The 18,128-nt window shown below is 39.1% G+C and overlaps 1 protein-coding gene across 4 annotated transcripts in view; it reads right to left on the bottom strand.

The window, feature by feature from the left end:
- Positions 1-1,651: 1,651 nt before the first annotated feature.
- Positions 1,652-18,128, bottom strand: part of LGI1 (leucine rich glioma inactivated 1) — a 37,767-nt gene continuing 21,290 nt past the window's right edge. For 3 of the 4 annotated variants that reach the window (XM_039230236.1, XM_039230238.1, XM_039230237.1), the window contains 4 exons: positions 8,789-8,860; positions 5,812-5,981; positions 5,371-5,535; positions 1,652-2,802 (listed from right to left, as the gene is read on the bottom strand). In XM_039230236.1, coding sequence (XP_039086167.1) covers positions 1,967-2,802; positions 5,371-5,535; positions 5,812-5,981; positions 8,789-8,860 — 1,243 coding nt within the window. In that variant the 3' untranslated portion in view covers positions 1,652-1,966. The remainder of the gene's footprint in view (positions 2,803-5,370; positions 5,536-5,811; positions 5,982-8,788; positions 8,861-18,128) is intronic. The other variant, XM_039230239.1, reaches the window with a different exon arrangement.

The raw sequence follows: 18,128 nt of genomic DNA, 5'->3' as shown, positions 1-18,128 counted from the left end.
GGAAGTTTTGTTGCCATATTTGGAAAATTCAGTCCACCGAGTGCACATTATCTCATTTAATCCTTCCACTATCCTTGTGGTAAGCATTATTGTCCCTTTACAGATGAAGAAACTGAGGCTCAGAGAATTTAAGTAATTTGCCTGTGGACAAAGCCAAAGGCTGGACTTAAATACAGTCTATACAAAGTAGGTGCTCTTCAACAGCATATAGGAAACAGCTGCTTATAGGAAAAGGAAACTGAAAAAAAATAAGACATTTAAAGGCCAGTCTCCCTGTGCGCAAGATGGGGAGTAGGTAAGTTTATTGTCTCCCATAACTCTAATGTCAGTTAATATCTTCCCCATGTGGTAAAGGAAACTGGTTCCTGCGCATAACACCCCAAGATGTCTTCCTGGAAACTGTGTAACTATTGTGTGCACCTTAGGTCCATCAAGTTTGCCAGATATGTGCTGGCAGTGGTGTTGATGTCTAGCCCTCTCCACTCCCCATTTATTTGGAAAAAGAGTGCAGGGAGCAATAGTTGGGGGAAGCTCTTTCACACAGAATCAATTCATGCCAGGAATAGCTCCTCTGCCATGATCCCCTTTTGAAATCATATCTTCCCTTTAAGTTCAAACTAGGATCACTTCCTCTAGAAACTCATCTTTGATACTCCCATGATCTTTATAATTAGAATATCCAGATGATGATTGGTGCTCAGGGCTTACTTACTCTGTAGGTTTCTGTGTCCTAACCTTCCAATTAGTCTAAGGCCCCAAAGGGCAAGGACCATGCCCTATTCCTCCTCAATTCTGCTCCCCAGCAACACAGGAACAACACCCTGTTCTTAATAGGTAGTCATTTAATAGGACTGATTAGATCAAAGAGGCTTATGAAGTTTATTATTGTATTATAACAGGAGGACACACATGCAGAAAAAGAAAAATCTTCAAAAGCAGTTTTTGAGAGCCTACCCCATAACAGGCACTGTGCTAGGTGCTAACAAACTATGTGATCCAGGAGCAGGGATTTAGAAAATCAAATATGAGCCTCCTGGAGACACTGCAGCATGTCAGTAACATCCAAACTGATGTTTAGAAGTGAAGCATCCTTGATTAGATTAAGAAGCCATCATGTCAGGTAAATTTGAGGCAAGTACTGTAAGTTTACAATGTATATCAGCTCTCAGATAATTTTACGGTCAGACATTTAGAAAGTCCCTAAATAGGGTTTTTAAAATTCAAATTCTTGAGTTTTATTTCTTCTATAAGTTCTTTGAATATTTTTTTTTTTTTTAGCTAGAGCTCTCAGATAGGAAAAGATGGGTCTTATGATTCTTTATTTCAAATTAGTCTTCCTGTAATAAGCAAGTTTCTGTACCTTGCTTTTAATTCATCACCATTTGTCCACAAAGTGTTCTTAAAAGCCACGACCTTTGGAAACACCCTTGAATGTTCCAAACCAGCTGGTAAACCTGTTGATATATCTTGGGTAATCAATATTAGTGTTTCATCTTCACTTATTATTCACACCCTAAGTTCTTGATGTAAATATAACCCTACTGTATAAAACTATTTCCTCAGCATCCATCACCAAGAATAAAATAATTTGTAAATAATTACCTTTGGGATATGAAAGAAAATGTAAACATTTTATTTGGCAGTTGTTTCAGAACACATGAATAAATAAATGGAAAAGTACATATTAATATTTCTTTTTGGAGTAACAGATACCATTAAACACTTATTTACACATCTTCACTGCAAAGAACAGTTACACAATTCAATTTTGTCTTATAAAAGGTAACTTCCCACACCACTGGACTGGACAGTTAAGGATGGAGATACTGGTAGTGCTTGGTTCTAGCAGTCTCAATGTTTGAAAGGCATTCATTTGCAAGTGTGATAAGAAGAGTCATCATGCATTGAGTTCGTCCGGATCATGTACTGTAGAAAGTTTCTGATGGCAGCCACAGAATTTGGTGTGTCATGCGCTTAAGTCAACTATGACATGTTTGTAAATCTGTGTATTTCCCTTAAAACTGGAAGCAAAAAGAAAATTACGCTTATTAATGGATACATGCGTGAATGATCTCGGTGCCTGAACATTTAATTCCTGAAATTTCACAAATTTGGCTTTTTCTGCATCCCAGTTATACACTTGAGTAAAGGAATAATCACTTCCAAGAATTGCATATTGATAGTTATTTATCTGAAGAGGCTGGAACACCATGGATCCTCGTGATGGCATCCTCTGAATATCCTGAAATGAGGATCCTCCCCATTTCATTACTTTGGAATCACCAATGAATCTTGTCAAGCAAATGTACACGTCACCTTTCACTGAGAAGTGCTTAACAGCATATACATCCTCCATGTTAGGGATGTCAGTTTGGTTAGTGAATAATTGTGTTGCTTTGTTCCACTGATAAATTACAGGACGCTGGGAACTACTAGACAGAATTAAATGAGGCGTTCTGAGTGTCTGAGGTGTTCTGGCTATTTCTAGATATTCCACATCAGTGTCCCTGTACCACGCATGTAAGGATTGATGGGAGTAGAATCCATTTCCATTCCATTTATAAATGGTAGTAAAACCAGCTTTTGAACTGTCAGCAACAACAAAGTACCAGTTGTTTTCAATCTTGAATGTTTCAATGTCATTGGGTTTTCGGATTTTGAGAATTTCAATATCCTGGATTTTTATAAATTTATTTGCAAAACTGTCTCGCTTATAGATGTGAGAGCCGCCAAACAGCTGGGCCACAATAACATAGAGCTGAGTTTCAATGACTATAGGCTTGCACACTACAGTGGACGTGCCTGGGAAAAGACAAATGAGAGATTAGTTGGATGGCCATCCTCAATTTGCAGCATGTAAACATGCAGGCTGAGGCCATACAACTTCCACCAAAATCAGCCTGAAATAAGAGATTTCCTTTATTGAACAGGCAAGGCCAATCTCTAAGGCCCAATGGCAGCAGGACCTGCCATTCTGTGCCTTTGTGCCTCATGAGGCCTTGTTACCAACACCTGAGTTGTCATGTCACATCCAACCTGCACTAGACATTCAGGGATATATGGCTACAGCCTGTGTTTCCTTTTTTCACTTCTTACAGAAAGAAAGCATTGCTTTCCCTGACACATCATGAGTTATAGAAATTCTAGTGAAAACTGCCATTTATTGAGCACCAACTATGTGCCTTGCCAAATCATCTTATTAAAAATTCCCAACAATCTTAAGAGATAAATATTGTTATTCTCCCTTTAGCAAATGAGCAGATTGAAGCTCAGAGAGGTTCAGTGCTGCTAAGAGAAGGCAAAGTCAGGATTCAAACCCAGGTCTACCAGAGTCTCTATGCTTTTAACCTAACCTGGGGGAAGGTGGGCCATTCAAGGGCTTCCAGCTTGGGCTAGGATCCCACAAGTTTCTAGACCACCCTGCAGTCTTGAGCAGTGATCTGGGTAGCCCATAGTTCTAATTGTAATTGGTTTGTTCTAATTATGAATGCCATCTTGCTCTAAAAATACCTAATTTTCCCCTAAGAAAGGAAATAGATGCCACTTGTCATTTTTCTTAAGTTTTGGTGGCAGGAGAAATGATAAGGAAGAAGAATCTTTGTGAAAAATGAAAGAGGGGTAAAGTCACGGGTGACACTCCTAAAAGTTATTTTGAGAAATCTCAGAAAACAATATGGCATCAGTGAACCAGCTCAGTATCTTTTTGGTAAGAGTTTGATCAGTAAATTCTGATTGATTAGAAGGAGCTTGCCTCTAAAAATTCCAAAGAGAGCAGGAAATATCTGGACCCATGCCTTTTCTAACTGCAACTTTAGGGGCTCTGAGGCAATATATTCTGCATCAATTCTTTGTACTAATAGGTGAAATTATTCTATTTGTGATTCTTTTAAGGGCTCAACTGATTGTATGACTTTGGGGAAATCACTTTACTTCTCTAAAATTCAGTTTTCTCTTCTATACAATGAGAGTTTGGACTAGATAAGGGATGTCCACTAGATTTCAACCACGTACCAATATTGATCAACTGATTGATTGGAAAACTTCCTGTAAAATTATATTGAGAAGGATTCTGTTGCCCTGTTTGCACTCTGTAAGCAAGAGCACCATGATTGATTAGCAATATCTGTCTGGGGTAACAAGGTCATAGTGACTGCATATTTGGCATATATTCATCTTTCTAGATGAGATCATGGCCTCTGAATGTCTGCAAATGTGTGATTCAATTCTCTTTCAAGTGTTCATCTTAAGATTCATCTAGAATAATTGATGGACTATACACAGTTAAGAAGAACCTGATCTCATTTGCACAAAGTCCACTGGAAAACTGAGGGGTGTTTGGGAGAAAGGGAAGCATGACCTTCCACCTTGAGAAAGAAGGTTTCTGGGATGACTTCAGTTTGGAGAAGATCCCTTCATCTTGGCACTGCAGTCTCAAGCAAGCCCCAGATCTGTCTTGATCCTCTGAGCAATGGGGCTGGTGGCCACCCACAGAATCTAATTATGACCCTTTCCACCTAAAAAGGCTAATCCTTTATGGACAGGTTTAAGAGCTTTTAGGAGCAGATTTAAATATGTTAGAAGCTAAAGCTAATGGAAAAAGTTAAGAGGAGACCCCATAGTCTAAACTATATTTAAAACTATTATTTAAAAACTATAAAGTTGTTGAAATGAGAACAAAACTTAAGAGGTCACCTAAGTACAAGTTTTCATGGAAAAAAAGGTGGTTTCCAAGGTCAAATTAAATGCATAAAACACTGGGAAGAGGCTTCCTCCCTGCCAGACTCCTCAGGGCCTTTATTTTGTATTATGAATCTCCAAGAGGGAGATAAGGTTCACAAATTTATTGGACCAAAAACCCTTTCTGTCACTAGGAGTACATTTACATTTTGTAGGAGTCACGTTTGTGCAACAAACCTTGAGACTCCTTGATCTAAAATAACATCCTTATTTTATAGTTAAGAAAAAGAGAGGGCCCAGTGAAGGTGAGTGGCTCACCGAGCTAGTTTGTGGCAGAACCTGGATTAAACCTCATGATTCCTAGTCCAATACTTTTCTTGGAAAAATAATCCACCTTTTATTGTGTATTTACTAGGCTAGGGTCTATGCTAAGTTTCTTGAATATGTGATCACATTATCTTATGATTGCATTATTTTACAACAACCCTGTGAGTCGGGTATTATTATTCCCATTTCCAAGTCAAAATATTAAGATTTAGGGAACAACCACAAGTCACTTAGTAAATGGTACAGTTGGGATTTAAATGACTCTAAGCCTGCCCAAAGCATCCACCTATACCACTTGTCTTTTTCTGCTCCCCTTTGCTTAACCTGCTTAACTTTCTATTCAAAATACAATCAGGCTTTTCATACCTGTAATGTTGTCATAATTCCGGAAGGTCTTTTCTACATGGTCCCATTCGAGGAAAATGCACTTTCCAGTAAAAGGCTGAGCAATGACTACATACTCATCGTTCATATAAGAAAAAGTATCTATGGACAGTGATTGATAAGGCAGGTCTTGAGACTTTGCAAATTCTGCAAAAACAGTAAATGATGATGAATAACTGTGCTAATGCCTTGTTCCTTGGCTAGGTCTCAAATGTCCATAAGAAATACATTTATTTAAGAGAAATAGTAAAATTATAATTTTACATTGCTTTTAAACACACAGAGTTTTAATGCTTTACAATATTTTTAAAATTAAATCAGTCAGTTGGTTTTTAAAGATATAAAAAATATCAATTCCTGCACATACATAAAATGTAGCCCTTATTTTAACTTTATGAGATGAAATCATTTGGAATACATTACCTGTAATGATGCAATCAAAATCCTTGGGGGAGAGACTATTGATTTTGCGTTTCTTGTATTCTGGGGGGCCTTCACAGTAGATGTCTTCGACAGTTGCATTGGTGTGCCCTAGCCATTCCACCAGCCACTTCAGTTTACAGTCACAATTAAATGAATTCCCTCTCAGGTCCCTGAAAGACAAACTTCAGCTGATTTTGCTGTATGAGAGTCCTACCTACAAAGGCATGACTTATACTTCAGTAATTAACACATGCAGAATGCCTTTACCTGGCTTTATATCATGTCCCATAATCTACCTTGAACCTGACTGACAATTCACTTTGAGTTCAGAGAGTTCCCACAGTGCACCTTTGAATGCTACCCAGTCAATGGAACATCAAAAGTTATTCCCTCCTGGATCAAAGGCAGCTCTGTCTAGAGCTGTGTGTTCATAGAAATATAGTGTGAACTATATATGTAATTTAAAATTTTCTTTAAACCCATTAAAAAGGTAACAAGACAGTTGAAATTAATTTTAATAATATGGTTTATTTATTTTAAAATATTTTATTTAATATTTCACACAAAATATTATTATTTAGATGTATAGTTAATACAAACATTATTAATGAGATAGTTTACATTTTAAAAAAATAGTAAGTCTTTGGAGTCTTGTGTGTTTTATACTTAGAGTATATTTCAATTTGGATACTAAATTTTCATCAGAAGTATGTGATCTGGATTTAGATTTCATAACATTTATAGCTGGAAACAATAGTTTCACACATCCAGTTTGTTCCAAACATAATTGAGTTTTCCAATAATCAAACTCATTTAAATTTAGTGTTTTGCTTAATTTTTAAAAAATTAAGTAAACTTTAGGGGTGCCTGGGTGGCAAAGTTGGGTAAACATCTGACTTCGGCTCAGGTCATGATCTTGCAGGTTCGTGAGTTAGAGCCCTGCATCAGGCTCTGTGCTGACAGCTCAGAGCCTGGATCCTGCTTCAGATTCTGTGTCTCCTCTCTCTTCTCCTTCCCCACTAACATGTGTCTCTCTCTCCTTCAAAAATAAGCATTAAAAGAATTTTTTTTTAATTAAGTAAAATTTGGAAGTTTTGTTCCTCAGTTACACTATGAATGCTGTTTGGTGACCACATGTGTGGCTATCATATTGGACAATATAGGTCTAGAGGATAGAATACAGTGCTTATTATATCATATTTAATTAAATCAAGGGAGCTATTTGCTTTTCTTCTTCCTCACAGATGTAATTCATTCTGATCCTATTCCATGGGTCTACAAATTCAATTTTAAGAGGAAATGACTTTGACACAGCAGAGTTAACTCAGACATACAACAACTCATGTCTGTAATAAACTATACAGCATGGATAGTTTAAATTTCCACATATGATCCCACGTCACCAAATTTTGTGTTTATTTGCATTGCTTTTGTTCAGAAATTCCAGGTCCTTCCTAAAACCCTTCTTGGTCACATGGAATTCCTAAGATAGGTATTGCTTAGTGTTCACACAGTACATGAATAATTTTTAAATGTTGAAACACTTAAAAATGGTTTTGGAGGGATACATTCAAGAAAACCAAGAAATCCACTAAAAGACAACTTGGCAAAGATCCTTGTACTTCTTAGATAATTCTTGATTTGGGCATATCAGAGTGGGCTCAAGAGGCCAAACCCATTATGGGATTTCCATAGAGACTGAGGCAATTTCTACTGGGGTTTTTTGGTTTGGTTTTGTTTCTAGTGTGTGGTACTGGCTGACACCAGGATGGGCCTGAGGATGGTGCCCAAATAAGCTGTATCCCCAACTCTGTCATAGCATATCATCTAACTTCCAAGACATTCCCAAGACTAACTCCATCTCCCAAGAATACTCTGGCCCAAAATAATGAGTATCAATTTTTCTGAGTGATTGTCAACCAGAACGGATAACTGTGCTCTGTCTGAGACTCTCTTGGAAGTGTCCTGATTCTGGCACTCTCTTGGAAATAAACCATCACTCAGGAATTGAGGTAATAGGCATTGAGGAGGGGCTGGGGAAATACCACAAGGAACAAAGAAAGTTTTTCATTTAGCTTACTGATTTGAAGTTAAATACTAGGTTTAGGAGAAAATACTTGACTTAGATCTTTTGTTATTGGAGAAAATTTGTTTTGAATATATATTTTATAGCCAAGTAACTGAATTGATAAGAAGAAAACTTTTGGTTTCATATATTCTTTCATTTGTTCTTCTATCTTATCACATTTAAATATCCTTCTAGTGTCTGGAAAGCACTTAATGAAGCTAAATTGCTTTTGAGAGGATTAGGCATATATTACTTGCTTTGCTTACAGCAAAATATACAAATTCCTTACAAAGATCTTTCACTCTGAGGCTTAAAAGTCAAAGTTTGAAAGCTCTTTTGTTTGAAAAAGGGTCAAAAATAATTAAGTTCATTCCCTTCCTGGGGCTTAAGCCAAATTCCTGGGGATTAAGCCTAGAGTTGTTGTTCAGTCTAACTGGAGAAAAGGCAAACTTGTCTCCCTTCCCCCACTTCCTGTTCCATTTCTCTGTTGATTGACCAACCCATGGGTGTAACCTTTCATCTGTACTCAGTCAGTTTCCCAGACTCCTTTATGTTTTTCCTCTGTAGCCCCATTTCCTGGACCTCATGTGAAAAAAGGCATCTTGAAACTTCACTCTGGGCCTCCTCTTCCCACCCCCCCTCAAAGTCCCTTATCAGCACTACCTCCCAAAGGACACACACTTTGTCAAAGGAATGCCTGGGCACCATATACTCAGAATTTCCAGTAGGAAATACCATAAAAGACTCCAACATTAGTTCAAGTAAATTTAAAATTTAAGCCAATTTAAAATTTAAATTTTAAAATTCTAATTTAATTTTAAAGCCAGTTACGAATTCTAATCCTCAATATCAGACTTCTTCGTTAACTACCGCAAATTAATTAATCAGTGATTTCTTAGGTCCTCTTACACATTCGTTAAAGAATCCAGGCCTTTGAAAATATCTTTTGGGAGTGTCTGAAGATTGTTGTTTGCGAGGCTCCTGGAAAAAAGAAAAAAAAGCGATGTAAACTATAGTCATTAAACAAATGCATTTTATGATAAAACTTAATTATGAGTCCCTTTTATTCTTTCCCAACTACACTAAATTTCTTGCAGCACCTTTTTCTTCTTCCAAGATACTACTCCGATTCCTACTATTGTATTCTCAATTCCTGGTCTCTTTGCTTCAACACTCGCTTAGTATTTATGGCACTTTATGTGTCATGGTAAAAAAAGAAACTAACAACCTATCTGCAAAATACCAGCAATAAAATAATACTGGGAATCAATCTTTCTATGTAGAATGGAATATGAGATTCCTACTCTTGGACATTCAGTCTAGGGGATGTGTCCCAAATGATGACTAAATGAATGGTCGACAGTGCCCTTTTTACCTTACACTCAGGCTGCCCCTGCTCCTCCCTCTCTGTTCCTTACTTGCTCCAGACTGCAGCTGAATCCACAACTGATAGTGCCAATAGCTCTAGAATTTGGGGACCTAACTTATCCCTCTGCCAGCACATCCTTTCTTCTTTCCAGAGTATATACTCTCTTTTTATATACTTCTTTTCTTTTAGTTCCATTCATTCGACCTCAGAAAACAGCTTTCTCACAAATATCCATCTATCTATATCCATCCTCTTTTTAATCATCTCCCTTCCTTTTCTTCCAATTCTTATTGTTGCAGGAATTGTTTTTCTCTATTTGTTCTTTCATGAATCACTAGAATGGTTTTAATCAAAGCTGAGTCTCTGATAGTATCAAGAAAAGAGAAATGTGTCTATACTACAGAAGTGAGGACATAAGAAGGAGTGGGCCTTGCAAGATAGGAAGGGATGTAGATACTGGTAATTTTATATTTTTAATCAGCATTGAATATATATACGTGTTATATGCTTTTCTTATGAGTGTTTTTATCCCACAAAAAATTACAAACAATTTAAAAAAATTTTTTTAAATTAAATGAAATAAAAAGAGATTATGTGGTTGGCCTCCAAAGTCCTTGAAAATTCAAAGTCCATTTAAAACACACTCAAAACTCTTCTTGTCTTCCACCTGCTCTAATTACTATGAGATTTCTCAAGTGCAAACATTCAAGACTTTTAAAACCTATTTTTAAGTTAATTATGTTGTTTTCCTGAGTTTTAGAAATTACTACTAGATTGGAAACCTCTTTTCAATGGACCTTGGAACGTAAGAATGGGAACTGAATCAGAATGTTCCGGTCTCAATGACAGTCCATTATGTAAAGAAGAGCACAGCTTTGAAGTCATTCTGCGTTTGGTTTGAATCCTGACTCTCCTCTTTCTTGCCTGACTGTGCGACTTTATAAATCTTCTTTGAGACTCAGTTTTTTCATTTTTAGGGGGAGGTAATAATACATCTTGTCATAAGATTGTTAGAAAAAGTAAATGAGATTACTCAGGAAGGTACCTGGCATCTGGTCTCCTCTAAATAAAGGGCAGCAGGAAGGATGGGGAGAGGAAAGGAAGGAGAAGGACTTCTGTGTGTAGATTGCTTAAGAAGCAACATTTAGAAAACTGAACACATGAAAGAACCACCACGACTATCCACCTATGTAGTGTTAATAAAATGTTGTTAAGGAAGACTTTTCAAGAGAATGTCTCCATAATTCACCTTTCCGCCTAGTGGTCGAATGAAGAGATTTTCTGGTATCTTGGACGAGTCTAGAGTTACTCCCAAGTTATGTGTCTCAATTTATTTTCTGTCACGATGTGTCTTAAAGTTCTCATGCTAACTTCTACGTGGATGACCAGTACAAACTGCACCTGGCTGCAGGGCACAGGGTTGGAGGAGGCTGGATCATAGGACAGTGGTCATGAAATGAAGAAGCAGTTAAGTCCTGAATTACTACTGCCACTAGGGTTGCCCAGGAAGAGATACCATGTTTGCATTGCTGTCCAAAGCAATCATTTCATTTCATTTCCAAGGCAGTTCTTTTAAACAATGAACAAATCTGGGAGATCCACTTCCTGACCAAAGGATGCATAGAGCTCTAGGCCTCACATACCCAAGGTGAAGGCAACCACAGAAGCAGCTGGTAAGACACAGACTTGGAGCTACAGGCTTCTAGGGTAGAGACACATCATTTTTCCATAACAAGGTGGAGGACTTTTAATTCAACAGGCTGGGGAATGGGGCTGATGAAGGCATGTTAGCCTGATGGGCTATAGAAGGAGGCTTTGTGCCTCTTGAGGACTTCTTGTTACACAGAGGCTCTCATTCTCAGGACCAGAGGGTGGGACAGCATGAGAGGTGCCAGAGGCACCAGTGGTGGATGGATTTACTGCACTCAATGTGACCCTTTCCCTGATCCACTGCCAAAATTCAGTGAAATACTAGCTCACAGTGGACCATTCCTGAAGGAGATAGGATGGAGATTCATGCTTAGGTTTGGTAACCGGGAGGCATGAAAAGTCTGCCTGGACTCATACAAAAGGCAGAAACAAGAGGAAGTAAGACTCAGAAATGAGAGGAAGGCTTCCAGATGCCAGAGGCCCAGGAATTAGAGTTCAGACAGCTTCCCTGAAGCCTTTGGGAGGCCTCAGTGACAGGGTTAACATTTGCATAAAAAGAAAGCAGCAAGTGGGAATGGAGCAGAGAATGTCTTAGGATAGCAATGCTGACAAAGCCTGGGAATTATTCTGCAAAACAAATATAACAGGGCCCTGATATAAAGCAGCCAGTGCAGGCTGTTGGGTACATGGTGAAGGATGCACAGGGCACATAGGAGATCAGCAGAGTCTGCAAAGTGAAGAAGAGAAATATGCAATGCCTCCACACATTTCTTAGGTGGCCAGTTAAGAGTATTTTCCAATTTGCCAAGTAAAGAGAATTGGGATTATGTTGAGAGCCACTGCACAATTGGGGAAAGATATTTAATCTAGAATAGTAGAATAATCTAGAATAGTAGAAAAGAAATGGAAACAACCTACATGTCCATCAGAAAGGGATAGTGTATAGTTAAAATGGAATATTTTGCAGGAGATTTTAAAACATGAGGTAGATCTCTATGATTTGACATGAGATGATGCCTAAAGGAAAACAAGAAGCTGGGAAATTGGAGACTTCCAATTAGACTACACTAGTGTGTAGAAGGCAATCCCACTTGAGGAGGGACGATATATGTCTAATGATCCATAAAGAAAAGTCTGGAAAAAGATATAATCGCTTACACTTAGAATCTTTTACTTTTCCTATATAAACATCTGGATTGTAAGAGTTTTTATCATCAAGCATGTATTGTTATTCTAAATTCAGAAGAAACAAAGAATACAGTCGAGGTTTTAAAAAGATTCCATTGCTTAGTATTTGTGTATGTAATAGTTCTGTCTGGTGAGGATTTAGTCATTTTAAACCAATTATTTTACTTCATCCATAAGGTTCTGAAGTTACTGGGTTGGAGTGTGAATAACTGTCATGGTCAGATGATGTCAACTATTTCATGAGATGGGTTTCAAGATGGAGCTCCCATTTTTCTCACAGGATTCCCTCATGGCTTCAGGCCCTCATCCTCTGGGGAAATTTAGGACTGCAGTCAGTCCAGATTTGGAGCCATCCCTCTGGGTTCCTTGCACCAGCTGAAACTCAGCTTTGAGGAGGGCCTGGAGCTTCTAAAACTATCATGGGCATCTGGGGCTTATGGGCAATTCTCTGAGGGGCTTGGGAGGTGGATGGGTGGGGTTGGGAGTTCCTGAGGGCTCTGGACCAGGGCTGCTAAGATGAAAAAGTAGCAAGTCCCTGTTGCTTCCTGAAGCCTGCTCAGCATTTGGTCCTTAGGTGAAAAGGATGAAGGTTTCGTGCCTACTAGTTTCCTGAAACAGCTAGAGATATTGAGATAGCACGTCATAGGTTAGAGCTAGAGTTTTTAGGCTTGATGTTAGGATCATTTGATTCTTCAGATTCCACCTCTGCATTGAGTCTTGCTACTGGAGAGCAGAATGGAAAATCCAGTCCATTAAATGTTCTCAGTTTCTCCTTTCCCTCCATCTTCCCTCTCCTTCACAGAGTAGCAGCTTCATATTATTATTCCCTTTTCTCTAATAGATGCTCTGGTTGAAACATAACCTGTGTCTTTTGTAAAACTGGCTGTCAGACTCATCCTTGCATCAGTGTAGTAGTTTGGGTGCTGACTTTGTTTCAAGTGGACAAGGGCTTCCATTTGAGCATCCTCCCTGTCATGAGTGTGCCTTTTACCAACTTAACTTCACCTCTCTTGGTTTCGGTCTCTACATCTGCAAAACTGAGTAAAGAATACCAATTTCATTTACTGTGAAAATTAACACACAAAACTATTCTTATAAACACACTTTTGAAATGGATTCCAGGGAAAATTTCTGCATCTGCCTGTGAATAATTAAGCCTTATGTCAGATAATCAGGGCACAAAACTAATCTGTTTCTGCTGTTGTCAAAACCAGTGATACTTAATACCTAAGCACTTTTATTATTTAAAAAAATTTTAAGTTTATTTATTTATTTGAGAGAGAGAGAGAGAGAGAGAGAGAGAGGCAGGGAGGGACAGAGAGAGACGGAGAGAGACAGAGAATCCTAAGCAGGCTCTGAACTGTCAGTACAGAGCCTGACATTGAGTTCGATCTCACTGTGAAGTTATGACCTGAGCCAAAATCAAGGGTCAGACACTAAACCAGCTGAGCCACGCAGGTGCCCCAGCACTTTTAAATTCTCAATTCAGGGGGTTGAGATCACCTATTTTCTTTGCCTCTCTGAGTAGACAGAAATTTATGCCTTGGTATTTTTAAGTGTCCCATCTTTTACTGATGTATGTAAAACATATGCAGTTCTTAGTGATAGATATATCACTGGCATATATATATTTTTTCTGATATACATATACACACATGCATATGCATATACGCATGCATATATGTATACATATATGTAATAATTATTATTTCTACAAGAAAATTTGGAAAGTATAAAAATTCTATTTTTAAAGTATAAAACAATAATCATCCTGCCAGAGGTAACCACTGCTAAGATTTTGTCACATTTTGGGGTGCCTAAGTGGGCTCAGTCAGTTAAGCATATGACTTTGGCTCAGGTCATGATCTCACAGTTCATGAGTTTGAGCCCTGCATCAGGCTCTGTGCTGAGCCTGTTTCAGATTCTCTCTCTCTCTCTCTCTCTCTCTCTGCCCCTCTCCCACTTGTACTCTGTGTCTCTTTCTCAAAAATAAGTGAAAACATGTAAAAAAATTTAAAGAAAGATTTTGTCATCTTTTCTTTTGGTCATTAATACAGAGTTCATCTCATGGGGATATTCACGTGGAAAGCAGGTGATTCCAGAGAGACATACTACTGCTGCTAAAGGTCTAGAGACCTTCAACTGTCTCCTTCTCCTTTCTGGTCCAGCATGAGATGGCATGAAAGAACATCAGCTTGAACCGACATGGGGGGCCTCCGTCCTCTTCAAAAATCTGTTAGGTGGGTAAGGGTCAAATCATTGCTAGATAAAACTAAATATGAGTATTATTAGGAATAAAAAGAGGAAAACACATTATAGGGGTGATGGAGAGAGAGGAAAGGAATCAGAGGTGGCCACCAGAGTTGTCAGGAAAAGACATTCTGCACAGTAATATGACTGAAGGAAATCTGGGCAACTGACCACACCAACACTTTGCCTGGCTGCCCTCTTCCGGGCTCCCTGGATTGGGCAGCAGAGTGGGCTGGAAATGACATGGGCCAGGAATGGCTTATCTGGGTTTGGGCTCTGACTGTTTCCTTTTCTGCAAAGTGAACGATCACTTGGTCAGAATAATCTGTAAGTTCTGCTCTAGGTCTTAAATCACATCTTTATATTTTATACCCGTGAAAGGCTATGGCTTCATCTTTAATAATTATGAAATGATATGAGGAGGGGCAATACTTTAAGCCACGTAGATAGAATCAGTGAGTTTGGCCACAGGTTATATGGAGAAGGAGTGTACTGGAATGTCTGAGGTGGGGAGGGGAGGTGGTGGGGATAGCACTGATCAGGAGAGCCATGAAGACAAGGCAAGGACAGGTTTGGGGATATATGTCATCGATGTTAATTTTTTCTAGATTGGTTCTATAGAGAGTACTAGAAGGATGGTTTTCTTATCACTGTATTCCTAGTGCCTGGCACAAAGTAAGTCCTCAGTAGATACTTTGATATGAATGAGGCAGGCGGGAGTGAAGGAGCGGAAGGGCACCAATCTAGACAAAGAAAAGAGTAGAGGATGCTTCTCTTAGGCCCCTCGTACCAAGACACTGAGTTAGGGAGAAAGTACAAAGGCCTGTGAACTGCTGTTGCCATGCACCCTCATATCACACAGACGCACTGCTCACGAAGAGCCCTCCCTCCTCTTAGCCTTGCTCTCACGTAGCCTCACTCATTCCAAAGCAACATGGAGGCTTTTTAAAGTGTTACTTCAACTAAGCACCATTCCCAGTATTGATTCAGAGTCTGCCTAACAAACATTCTTTAAGACACCAGAAACTGCCCAACTGAATGTCTAGTTGCCTTGAAACTAGCTGAGTAGGGTCAAGCATTCCCAGTGGCAGACAGTCTTTCTCAACAGAGGGATGACCACTTCCTTCACTTTGGTATCTTCCTGGTTTACCTGAGAAAACCTCTGATTATGGAATCTACTGGAAAGTCTTCTCTCTAAGGCAGACCTGACTGGCTTAGACAGCATGTTTGTTTCAGTGCCACTGGGCTCTGCTGCTAGGAAACATCACCCACAGCTATCTGGGGTGCTCCCAGCCTCCCTGCAGTGCAGATTCTCAGCTTGAGTCGGTCTCATTGAACTTGCAGTGCTTCAAGTGCAGTTATTTTAATTTCATACAGAATGTTTAAAGGGGATAAATATGCTGCAACATTTGGAATCTTGATCCAGGATGAATAGAGGTAAGGCAGTGAGTTTTAGTTTATTCCTACATAATGGTGCTGACTGCATACCTGGCTCTGTGCTAAGCACTTTGCATAGATTAACTCATTTGATCTCATGACAACCTTAGGAGCTAGGTACTCCTAAGTATCTTATTATTTCCTCTCCCTATTTTTACAGATTATTGTTATCACTCCCGTTTTACATATGAGAAATCTGAGGCACACTAAAGCTAAGTGACCTCCTGATATCCCACAGTTGTTCTGGCTTTGAACGCAGGCAGTCTGGTGGCAGAGATCACCCGCAGCCACTGAATCGCACTGCCTCTTTACATGTATGTCATTGTGAAGGCTGAAATGAAGGCATCTTGCCTGACTGACTGGGGACACATAGGCATCTTGAGTTTGGGGACTGCTACATACATCCTTTGCATCCCCACGATCTTGAGCAACCAGCAGGTGTCCCACAACACATACAGATCGATGACAATTTTTCCCAAGTATTTTTATACATACATGCAAACAGTACTGCCTCTATTGGGCCTTAGTTACAATCACATATGTGATTTCACATATGTGATACCCAAGGAAATCATTATGAAAAAGCCTCATGGGTATAAACAGAAATACATAATGTTTAGAGATTTTGTCATCATTGGTCATAAACTATTTTTAATGCATTTTCCCGCTGATTTCAAGAGTAATACACAGTCATCAAAAAAATTCAAACCTTGTTGAAATATATAAACTATTCAAGCATTCAAGTTAAACATGTATAACACTGGGACAGTAACTCAAAATGAAGCAATAGATAGTGTCCCAGGATTTGACTGGCTTTGTAAGGACTGAAATGTAAGGTATCCTCCTTTCTCTGAAAGCTAGCTTGAGGAGGAATGGGTACATATAGTAACTTTTAAGTTGTCTACAAATCTCTCTTTTGAAAGTTAAGCTCCCTGAGATAGATGTATAAGAAGGTGAGATAAGCATGTTGCTTCCTTGGGAACTGACTGAATTTGTAACTATGCTCAGGTAGGCCCCTTGGGGCAGAGTGGGAGCCAATTGTATCTAAAAGTATATTTCTCATCCCAACTATTTGCATTTGAAGACAAAGAGCGAGGCTAGGGCCCCTGTCTTCAGGATCTTTTCCTTCTTCCCTAGTCATATTTGCTCCTCAGACCATGTCCTGTGGGAGGATCCAGGCAGCTCAATCAAAGTTTTCTGGTCCTGCTATAACTGACATAATGTAGAGAGCACAAGACATCTTATGGAAGATGCCAGGAAACTTCTGCCTTTACTACTACTAGCTGGGGAGTAGCTTAAATGCAGGTGCACCTCCACGTTCTTATCCATCACCATTGGTAGTGCCACCACCCTGTCTTTTTTGTAAGAAAACTATAAAGAGGTCAAGAACCTGAAAAAACTTTGTAAACTTCTCCTCCAGTGTATGCAATTTAGAGGGTCAGGTGATCATTCCTCACTGATTCAGTGCTTGCCTTTGATTGGGAAGAGTTGGTCTGAGGTGGAGGAAAGTGCACTTTGAAGCCTAAAGTCTCAAGAAGGACACTAATGGCTTCAACAAATGCCAGATTTATTTATAAGTGGTAAAAAATGGAAAATTAGCTTGATGTACTCAGCAGTCAGAGGGACATTTGGGCTTCGAATCTTCCCTACCCCATCTCTCCTTGAATGGAAAAAAGGAAAGGAGAAAAGAAAAAGAGATGAAAGGAAGGAGGGGAGGGAGGAGGGGAGGGAGGAGGGGAGGGAGTAAGGAAGGGAGAAAGGAGTACATCTTGAAGAACAGCATAACTAGAACGGAGAATATAACTTGGGAACAAAGGCATTCAGTGAGAAAATGTTTGTTTGTCTAATTCCTCTTGCCAGACTGAGCTCGTCCAGTTTGGAACTGGATCTTATTCATCTTTGTGTGGCACTTCCTAGAGATTATTTAGGATGAACTATATGGCACTGCATTTTTGTGGATCAAAAACAGTCTAATATTGGCAATACCATATGAGTCAATCTAAGTATGAAAGATGCAAGAGACCTAAGGGTCATATTCATTCAGTCAACTTTAACCTGTTCCCTCATAACACCTTCATCCCACCTCTAGCACCTGGTCAGAGATGTTGGTCTTTCCTTTCACTGTCTGACCCTTAAGATTCAAGCCTCTTTGAATACTGACTTTAGTGCTCCCTTGAGCTTGAAAATGTCTAGATGTTAAGCACATGCTATACCAGTATCCTCTTCTTATATTATGACCCAAATTTCAATTCCCATTTCATTTGATGGACCTAACAGTCTGTAGTCAAACAAAATAAATGTTCTTCATTAAGGTATTGTATATATATTTTTTTCTTTTTCCCTTTGCCCCTCATC

This window comes from Hyaena hyaena, unplaced genomic scaffold, assembly GCF_003009895.1.
Source record: "Hyaena hyaena isolate Hyena2069 unplaced genomic scaffold, ASM300989v1 scaffold_44, whole genome shotgun sequence".
Lineage (NCBI taxonomy): Eukaryota > Metazoa > Chordata > Mammalia > Carnivora > Hyaenidae > Hyaena > Hyaena hyaena.
This window is presented reverse-complemented; position numbering and strand designations above follow the sequence as displayed.